This window comes from Falco peregrinus, chromosome 3 (assembly GCF_023634155.1).
Source record: "Falco peregrinus isolate bFalPer1 chromosome 3, bFalPer1.pri, whole genome shotgun sequence".
Classification (NCBI taxonomy): domain Eukaryota; kingdom Metazoa; phylum Chordata; class Aves; order Falconiformes; family Falconidae; genus Falco; species Falco peregrinus.
This window is the reverse complement of record NC_073723.1, coordinates 104,263,720-104,274,226: the sequence shown is the minus strand read 5'-3', so window position 1 is coordinate 104,274,226 and position 10,507 is coordinate 104,263,720. Positions and strand designations below refer to the sequence as shown.

At 37.8% G+C, this 10,507-nt stretch overlaps 1 protein-coding gene across 1 annotated transcript in view; it reads right to left on the bottom strand.

Moving 5' to 3' along the window:
• Positions 1 to 1,979: 1,979 nt before the first annotated feature.
• The window catches only part of TPPP (tubulin polymerization promoting protein), a 66,527-nt gene continuing 57,999 nt past the window's right edge, over positions 1,980 to 10,507 (bottom strand). The window contains exon 4 of the mRNA XM_055800183.1: positions 1,980 to 10,450. Within this exon, the coding sequence (XP_055656158.1) occupies positions 10,256 to 10,450 (195 nt within the window). The 3' untranslated portion in view covers positions 1,980 to 10,255. The remainder of the gene's footprint in view (positions 10,451 to 10,507) is intronic.

The window sequence follows — 10,507 nt, the reverse complement described above, 5'->3', positions numbered from 1 at the left end:
AGTCCCATCTCAATGGGGCTACCTCTACACGTACAACCTCTGTGTAGTTAATACAACAGTAGTTCAACACAGAAAAAAAGCTAGCTGAAGTAATTGTGTTCCTGGAGTAAAGAGAACACATCCTGGGTGACGTTTATTTATTTTAAAGTCATGATGCATAAGTGGCCTGTAGGGCTGAGCGGGCATTCTAAAGGCTCTACATAAAAATAATAAAAAATGCTCAGTGCTTTTGAAATTACAGATCTTAGTGTCCAATATTCTCATATGGCAGAAGGGCACTACCTCCCCTTCCTTAGGGTCTTTGTGAATGGAAAAAAAATCTTGCTTTTTCCTTTAGTAATCTCTAAAGGTTCTGCTTCATCAGGTTTTTACAGTTTCAGTAACCATACACGCTCAGAGATAAAAGGAGCTTTATCTGGCAGTCACACTATAAACAGTATATGGTCTCTATGCAGGAAGAAGAGTTATCCCAGGACGTAATTGTATTAGATTTCACTTAAAAGGCATTTCTAAAGAAGGTGTGTGAGCGCAGAGACCACTTCCAGTTTGAGAACTGGAGAAGAGACAGTGTAGCTGCAAGCTTTTTAGTTGTTTCCTTGTAGTTCCTAATCCAGTACTTCTACATTTCTAGAGCAGCACTGTGTCTGGGTTATTGTCACATTGTTGATTATGTTATTATGATGTTCTGAGTTTAATTAAATAACTTCAGTCTTCCATTTCTTGAATAATCATGGTATTATTGCTATCATTCCCCAGTGGGAAGCTGAAGAATGTTGTTATTTATGAATAAAAAGTCCACATTTGCTTTTGAACATAAGATCCTTAAAACCATGTTCTGTGTAACAAATGACTTTCCTTGCAAGTAAAACATTTTCAACACCACTGAGAGAATGTGAGAGAAGTAACTCAGGCTTTTGAGACTGAGGACTAATCTTAAGTAGCTAGTTAAGAAGATATTGTTTCATCCCTGACTGCTGTGGGAACAAGCGACGCACCTCACTTGTAAGACAGAAACAGCAAGATGTTCACTGATATAAAACATCAATTTAACAAAGTTTGACAGTAGATGTGACAGTGGTTTAACAAGATTTGATGGCAAGGTACACTTGACTATTTACTGCCTAGGGGACAGGGTCAGACAAAACTGTCAGGGAGACCCTCCCGCTGAGTCAGGAGGTTCAGAAAGGACCCTCTTGCATTCTAAACTCCTTGGAGAGGAGTCTGGGTGCAGCTAGATCCAGTCCTGGTCCCTGACCTGTCAGTGGTTTATGTCTAAAAGATTATATATGAGCAATCAATCCTTCGTATCACTTAGCTAAGATTTCAAAGTTTAGCATGCTATTAATTGCTTACCAAGACTCAGCAGCAAGGAATCTCTCAACCTTGAGGGGTACCTTGAGAGGTGTCCCTACTCAACAGGAGATCCTGGCATGCAGCCAGCTGCTGCGCAGGACAGCTCAGCGGGCCCTGGGCTGTCCACTATTTATGGGGTAAGGCGATCGACTTACAGTCATATGTGCATACCAGCTGTATTTCGGTGGGTGCATGCTCAACTAGCCCTCAGCTGCTGAGCATGATTTATGGCCCTTAGCTATTGTGTTGTTACCTGTCTCCCAAATTCCAGCTTGAGCCAGAGGCTGCCACAATGACCACCGATGGTGGCTATTGCTTCAGCAGAGAAGGGAAGGCGAGGACAGCACACCACCATCCTGACTGATTGCATTTGGTGGATCTCTGGCTGTTCAAGGATCACAGCGGAGTTCTCAAAATGTTAATGGTCAACTTTACTACTTATTAAAACTAGGAAAATAACTGATAAAGAAGAAATATATTCTGCTTAGAATGAGAGAGCTGGTTCAGAGAGTATTTTGATGTAATTTATACATTAATTAGCAATTTGCTTAACATCCAAACTGCAAAATAAGTGTGGCTAACAAAGTTTATCAACAAATACCATTTACTTCAAGAAATCCAGCAGCTGATGTAGTAACACTTTTATTGATCACTTTACCAACTAAGGATACAATTTTACAGTCAGTCAACAGCAGTAACATACTTTATAAGAAGCTATGCTTTAAAAAATGGTGTTTACAATATGGATTTCACTACAGCTTTTCAAGCCAAGCTTTTACAGTGCTAATCAAACAACTGCTATACTTGAACATTTTCCCTAAAACATCAACAATAATGTTGTAGACAAAGTAGCTTTTCTATTAATGTGGATTTAGAATTTAACAAGACAACTTTTAAAGGTTTAAAACATCCACAACGTTGTCATTACTTTAACATTCACACTGATAAAGTGATACACTTAATACTTCCTAGCATTAATAAACAGTGTAAAAATATATTGCATATATATATATATATAAATTTGTTTCCTTTTCCTGAAAAAACCTAGTACAAACTAGTAGTATATGATCCCCCCTTCAAGTTTCTTTTACTTATTTTAAAGATTGAATAGTAGTAGTTTTAAATTAACAGAAACAAAGATATGGAAATAGAGAATCACTGTTGTGCTCTCCCATAACCTCTTGTCATGGTTACTAAGCATATTAACCCCTTGGTAATGGTGGCTCCATTTTTGCTAACATCAGTTAGAATTTTGGCACTGACTGCAGTGGGGATAAGACATTGCCCAGTGCACTCTGCACTGGGTGATGCCTGACCCCCTTCATCAAGTGATTAAAAATGTTTGCTTAGGATATAATTTATCTATTATAGTTACAATTAAGAAATACTATGCTCAAGTTGTTCATTTGTAATAATGGAAAAAAAAAAAGGTTCAGTGTTAAATTAGTGAGGAAAAAAGTAAACTTGTCAGGTTAAATGATCATGTAATATTCTTACCGTATTGAAAATTTCACAGTGAACACAGTAGGCTAGTACAGCTGAATGTTAATGTTTGCAATGCCTGCAATTATAAATATTGCAGGTAATTAATAGCACACAGCAGCTTCCTGGTTAATGAAAGACAAATGAAACTAAGAACAAGAAATAGTAAGATTCACTGAAAGTTTTTATCATACTGTACAGCGCTCCAAGGAAGACTATGTCAAGACCTATATCCGTATCACAACTATTTAATGATTAAATTTTTTAGTGTTCTAGGTAATCAAAGATAAAACAGTTTTGCCTCTACACTTTACAATTAGGTCCTGACAGCATGCACATCCAGATTTGTGCAAATAAAGAATGAAAACATCTAAACCAAATTAGAAATGGATGTTGGAAGAGCATGGACAGATGACCAAGCCAGCAAAGGAATAAAGCATAATGTGGATAAATAAATGGTTCACGACTGAAGAAACCCAACCTCAAACATTCAAAAATTACATTTCTGTATAAATATATATTTCTCCTGTAATATTTAAATCTGTGAAACCTAAAACCTTGCTAAGAATAAACTTCAATATACTTATCCAACATTGACCATTTCTCTGCTTTACAGAATGTACTTTGTATTATAAGCATTATACAAAACATTTTCCCTGCTGCAACAGTTTGCCAAAGCTGACATATTCCAAACCCAGCACAAAGACAGACACAAGCACACTTGCTGCATCCTATAACTTGTTCTTCTCTATGACCCTGATATTTCATACACAAATGGAAGCATACAGAAACTCATTGGATGTAAAGTGAAGCTTAAAATAATTCACCATTGTGGGGATACAGACGGCCATCATTTTTCTTGTTTTGTTGATCATCCATAATATAATTCCTGATCAAAATGTAAAGATGGATGAAGTATGAGTGTTTTTAGGGCTACTTTTTAAATTAACTTTAATGTAACTTTATTTACATTTGTGATCTGCTCTGAAAAAGTGCAAAGTAATAGAAAAATCTCAAATAAAGTTAACTGAAGGGAAGGGCAATTTATCATAAGTGTTATCTTTAAGACCTTTACAAATGCTTACAACAAAACTTACTTTGTACATGCCATGTGCTTTACAGTAACTCACAAAAAGAGATGTTGTATAACTATTTGAAAATTTATTCATTGGCTGTTTACCTGCAATGGAATATGGTAGGTGCTTAACATTTTTCCAGATCAGGTTAGTCAGTTGGGCATTTCAGTGTCAATTTCTAAATGTAAGGTATTTAAAGAAAAAAAAAAAAAAAAAAGCTTTTTTGTATTCTTGGCGCTCATGTATATATATGCTGCAAAGTAGTGCATGTGTATGATTGTGAAAAAGAATTAATTTTTTAGAAAAAAATCATTTCAGACTACCAGTATTGCAAAAGTCTGTCAACAGTCAGAAAATAGGCTGGGGGTTTTGCCCTTTTATTTATTATCAAGCTTGCTCTTGCTAAAGTCTTCCTAAAGTGGATGATCAATTAGTTTGAATGAAACAAGCTAATTCAAATGTTTTCTGACAACAAAGTAGAGTTACACTATAAACTTGTTTTGAAATCCACCTCCATATGGATTTTGAAGCAATATAGCCAAGGTAATATACTGAAAAACGTGAAAAAAACCCAAATATATTACAGTTATTTCTCCTGGCAAAACCAAATTACTTGAACAACTAAGACATGGAAGTTCTAGCTGCAATATTCTTTAGCTTCCCAAAAAACTACTCCTAGCTGGAACATCTTTCAAAGCATTGTTTTTGAGTTTAATGAGTAAGCATGACCACAACTAAAGGTCTCTTACTAGTTCTGGGATTCTGAAGACTTAAAAAGAACATCTCGGTCCGCCATTTCCAGCTTATACTGGGTAAGCCAAATGGGCACTTGGGAGTGCACAGCATGACTAACTGAATGTCTAAATGCTATTTTATGGGCAAACATTCCAAATACAGGAGGTACACATATCAAGTTGAGGCACTCCAGACTATGAGAACTTCGCATGAGTTTGAGATCCGTCACTGTGTTTCAGGTATTTAATTTTATAAAGGGCAAGATTTAAGTCCATAAGCATTGTATGACAGTCCTGTTTCCTCTTCCCACCTCAACGTACCATAACTACGCTTACTAACTGATGATAAACAACTGTGTATACGTACTGAGCATCCACTTGCATCATAAAGTTGGGGCAAGGGAAAAAGTAAGGCCCATGCAGGGCAAAATTTTAAATGGTCTTTTGAAAGCAGTTGGAGGAAATCTTGCTTTCACTCTGACTCTCCCCTCCTTCCTCACTAGAATTTCTTCTTGTCACACCAAGACAATGTTAGAAACACTGAAGAGTGATTTCCCCCAGAAATAGGAACAGGGTAGACATGTAAAACAATAAAAGCCTCCTTCGATCTCTACCTTCATGCTATGGAGGGAGAATAGCAGTGTCACCAACTGGCCAAGCTGAACAGCATTGGCTGAAAGACAAGGGTATGGCCTTAGTAAGATGTAAGGTTTGGATCAACATCTATATGGTTTAATTACTTAGCTAGATCCAAAGAGTATGTGTACGCTCACACAAACTTGTACAAGTCTTGTATATTACATTATTACCAACTAACAGACGAGCCAAGAACACAATATTTACACTACAAATAACGTACACAAAGGTGTAGCTATTTTGGCACACGTGCAAGGCTAACAGTCAGTTAAGAGGACATGTACTAGTGCAACACATTACATTTCCTCTATCGTGAAGGTAAAAGGTTTCTTGGCCAGTGCAAACAGAGAATTCTCATTCATGGATGACAGGCACATGCCCCACACACGCATGCATCACTGAAAGGCAGAGTTATGTTTTGAATATCATAAATTAAAATTCCTAACTATAACAAGCCTTAAGGAAAAAAAACCCTATAAATTACAACTTTAAAGCTTTGGTTTTGGAGAAAGATACATAAGGATTTTTCTCTACAGATCCTGGGATATACCCACCACTTGCAAGCCAACCCCTTGGCAGTCACTTGCCTTTTAGTTCTGGCTAATTCCAGCTACCATTTAAAAAAAAATTAATTGAGCCAATAAAGAGAAGATATGGGTGACTGAAATGCTAATTCATGAACAAAGCTTTCTATAATGTCAAAAAGCTGTCAGAGGAATTTTTAATTTAGGTAAGGTCAGTAAAATACATGGAAAATACCATACTTCAATCCAAAATATCTTTGAAGGACAATCTCTATGGTGATGAAAAACACAAGTTGTGACATATCAGTAATTTTGAAACCTCCCTTTCCCTAAAGTGAAAAAGAGGTAAGAAATACTGTTGGTTTAAGAAAAAAACATTAACAGTGGCTAGATCTTGGCCACTGTCCAACGTTCAACATTTCCTTTGAGATTCCAAATATTTGATTACGATTAATTACAACTGTTTACATAGGACTGTTGAAACCATGTCTGTTTTTTAACATCTGCTTCTCAGTAACACTACTGTGGTAACTCTGACAGCCACAAAAAGCAGGACAATAATTTTTGTTTCTGTTATTTCCATATTCATAAGATTGTTGCAAAACTCTCAACAAGTAACGGAGTGACCAGAAGGAATTAGTAAGCAAGCACTAGTAAGAAAACCCATTTGACTTCTGCATATTTTATTTTAAGACGACGTTACTTTTAGAGAATGATTTGTAAGGACTATTCTTTTGCTTCTCTATTCATCTGTTTCTTGTCCTCAGTTTTGCAAAGGATTTGGTGCCCAGGTTAAGCCTCAGTGGAGATACAGGCAAATTGTGTACTCACCTAGTATTTACGGGTTTAATTTTAAATTAACGGTGTAATTTGAGTTTATTCTTTAAGGCAGTTATTGCTAAAACTACCTGAACTTTCTGATCACATCTCTTTTGGTAGCAGGTTCAGCAGTAACGAAAGCAAATTAGGAACAACAGGATTTTACAGAATATGTCACATAGAAGGGTGCTGCATAGTATAAGATGCTGAAAATCAGACTGGAAGGTTAGATGGAATGAGTTGAGATGCCCCAAAAAAGGAGATGATTTTAAACTTTGTAGGATACCCATGTCTTTACTTCAGACATGATATTTAGTTACAGTCTGGAGTATGGCACACAGGAAGAGCATATGCTCTACACCACTTCAAGTGCTGAAAATTGGTTACCTCCTACAACTCCTGAGCTATCCCTTCCCCTCATCTCTGAGGTACCAGCTGTATTTGCTGTCCTGAGAGTCAAGGGCATGGCAGGTGAACAAGAAAATGTACTTTGCCTCATTCCCAAGCAGGCCTGGAATGTATGGCTAACTTTCAAGCCAGTATTTAGGCCTTTAATTTCCTACAGATATTAGTGGAAAAGAGCTTAAGAAGGTGGCTGAACCCCTAATACAGCTGCATCTGGTACTTTTATTCATAGCCCTTATCTTCCACACCAAATAAAGGGAGAAATCTTTCCAAAGTACTGTCTTTCCAGCCACAACTTTGTTTTGTCACTGTTGCATCAGAATGACTTCTTTTCATGCATCTGTTTTATTGAGTTTTTTAAACTATCCAACTGTAGAAAAAGCGTGCTCCTCAAAATAAAATACCACTGCCTGAGGCATCTTTTCAGGTCCTGATCTAAAGCTTAGTCACCACTGACAGTATTTCAAAGAACTTTGCATCAGGCCCATACAAAGTGCTTTGGTGCATAGCCGGGATTTTATACGGTACAAGTAATGCAAAGTAAGCACTGGCAGAACCTCAGGTAGTTCTATCAGCCTCTTCTGAGCAAACAGAGTAGTTCAATTTCTAGTCCATGTCAGCTCGGGTCTGTCCACATTCTCAATTCCTTCACCTGCCTTCTATCTTCAGAGCATGATGGCCTCTCTCATACTGTGAACTAGCAGCTTAAAACCGAATCATACCTTACAAACTGCCTAACCAACTACTCCTCTTGTGTAGCAACAGCCTTGTGCTACCAACACTCAGTATGTGGTACCTGAGGAAGTCTGTCACTTGTGCACCTCAGGGTAAGTACCACCAGATGTGCCTGATTGGGAACTAGCTAGGAACCAACAGCCAGATGAGCAAGCTGAGAGGGTCCTGCAGTAGGCTGGACTTCACCCTTCACTCGGGCTGGGGCTGTTAGCAGTGAGTTATGAGTCAAGTTTTAAAGTCAGTGGGAAGAACAGGGACACTGGTTTTGCCTGTAACTTAGCTGAAGGATTTATCAAGGGTTAGAGGCTCAGCCTTTTTATTCATAAAAAACAGGACTATCCTGGAGACTTCTTCATGTGCACAGGCACCAGTGATTGGAAGAAGGTTCTCCACGTTTAGACAGTTCACTACCATGCTGGAACGATTCAGTCATTGCTGGGATCACAGTACACTATTTTCTGCCTCAGAGCGTGACAGGTCAGCCGTGCAACAAAGGAGTGGATAATCCTTCATTCCATGGAAATTTTTCTTCAAGAACAATGGGTAACTCTTTGAAAGGCTTCACGAAGATGGATGCCTCTCATCCTGTGCATCCTTACATACATCAAAAATCTTCCCAGGTAACCAGAGTCAACCATGGGAAAAGTCATTTAAGTCTTTACACAAACATGTGCCGAGTTTTGGCAAACTTCCCTCCCTCTTCAAAACAAACACCAAAATAAATTGTAAACAAAGAAAATCTCCAAGTCTACAAGGAAGTCCTTGCCTTTGTTTGCTATTGGTGTTTTGGTTTCAGGCTGATGTATGGGCTCAAAGGGTCACTGAAGGCAAAGTTACAAGAAAGGCAATTCCATGTCAGAAAAAAAACAAAATATGAACAAGTTAAGGGCTGAAAACCTCCGTTTCTGGACACTGGCCAGATACAGACTGTTGACCTGCCTGGCACATAACACACACTGCTCACTGCATTTTATGTACTGTGAGTGGGATGCCAATAAGGGCTGGGGGAAAGCAATAAATTTGTTAATCTTTCATCTGGGTCAAACATTTAAATCAGTGCATGAACTCTTTTTGAAGAAAAGCAAAGCAGAACTGCTAGCAGCTGTTTCTGAATACTGAAAATCTTACCTTTCATAATTTTAGAGAAGCACATTAATACATTAGGGTTCAGCTCTTGTGGAAAATTAGACCAGCCTCTTCTCTCCTTTTTAACAAATATAAAAAATGAGTTATTCTTACTCCTTCCTGTTCAGCAGTTTTGACATTCTGGGCCCCAGGCAGGTCACACTTAGCTGCCTGTACCTTAAGCCTGTGAAATTGGTTCTCCTTCTATAGCAGTGGAAAGCCATTCCTGTCAATTACTCCCAAGTCAGGCAGTAAAAGTGAACAGAAAATCAAATCCCTTGTCTTCAAACAAACCTAACATAAAATGTAGCCCAGTTATAATAGTACATTTTTGTAGGCAAATACATGGATATTAATTGCAAATGTCCTTATTCCAATGGGCCATAAACTTTCCTTATGTCCTAGCTTAAAGGGTACATAAGCTAATGTATGTGCATAATAACATTCACTTAATAGCAACCTGTTTAGTCATAATAAATATTTTAAAGCATTATTAGCTTAATGCCCCCTTCATTTCAAATGTGAGCTAATAAAAACTTGAAAACAGACTGCAAAAAGCCTTAATAGACTTTCTTAGTAATGTCTTGTTCCTCACCTCTCAAGTTAGTACAAAAGCTCCAGCCAAATCCACCCAGTCAGAACAATGCTACAGTACGCACAGTATCAAGCACAAAGTATAGACAGGAGGAAAGTAAGGACTGGTATTTTCCACCTCTTTTTGTTGACATAAAATACTTTAGAACCTATACTGTCCTAGAAATAGCTTTTGTTTTGTTTTGTTTTTTTGATGAGTGGTGTATGACATTTACAGGCTAGCACCTTGTGTGTTACAACCACTTACTCCCCCAGTAGTATATTGTTGAACGTTTTAAGGAAAGTGCCAGGTCCTATATAAGACATTTTTTAAAAGGCCCCAAACAGTAGTCTAATCAAACTGCATAAATAATGGGATACTCTTCAGAAAAACTGCTACGGAAGACCCTCTTTTCAAGAGGTTCTCTTTGACATCTTCAGGACAACTGGACATTTAGGAATGTTTGAGATATTTTGCTTGAATTGACAAAGTGTGGTATAACTGCTTTTGACTTTGGGTGGTGTTTTTTTGTCTAAAGTTCAACAAAACAATGCATTTTTTGTACCTATATATTTATTTTTGCCAATATATGCATGAGGAATGTAATGAAGTGGCATTGTGCTGCAAGTAGCTCAGCAGATGTTGAAATCAGTTCCAGTTCCTGAAAACAACTTCTTGACGACAGTCTTAGCATTCACAATAACCAAAACATGTGGGATTCATCTACATCATTCTTACAAATATACTCTCCTTCCCCTTCTCTTTCTCCCTCTGTGTTGTAAACCCTCAGCCTTACTTGCTTCCTTGTACTTTATGATCATATGTGCCTGCATGCTTATAGCCAGATACATATCCTGAAGCATCCACCAGATCTTCTCGGCCAGCTTTGCCTTTTCCTTTCCCACTGGGATCAAACCTCTCTTTGTGAGAACCCGTGAATTTTGACGTATCTGTAAGGCGTGACACAGTTGGAGATGATACGGCTTTCTATTGGAAGAAAAGAGAAGAAACAATAAACCCTCATCAAAAATCAATTATTCTTAA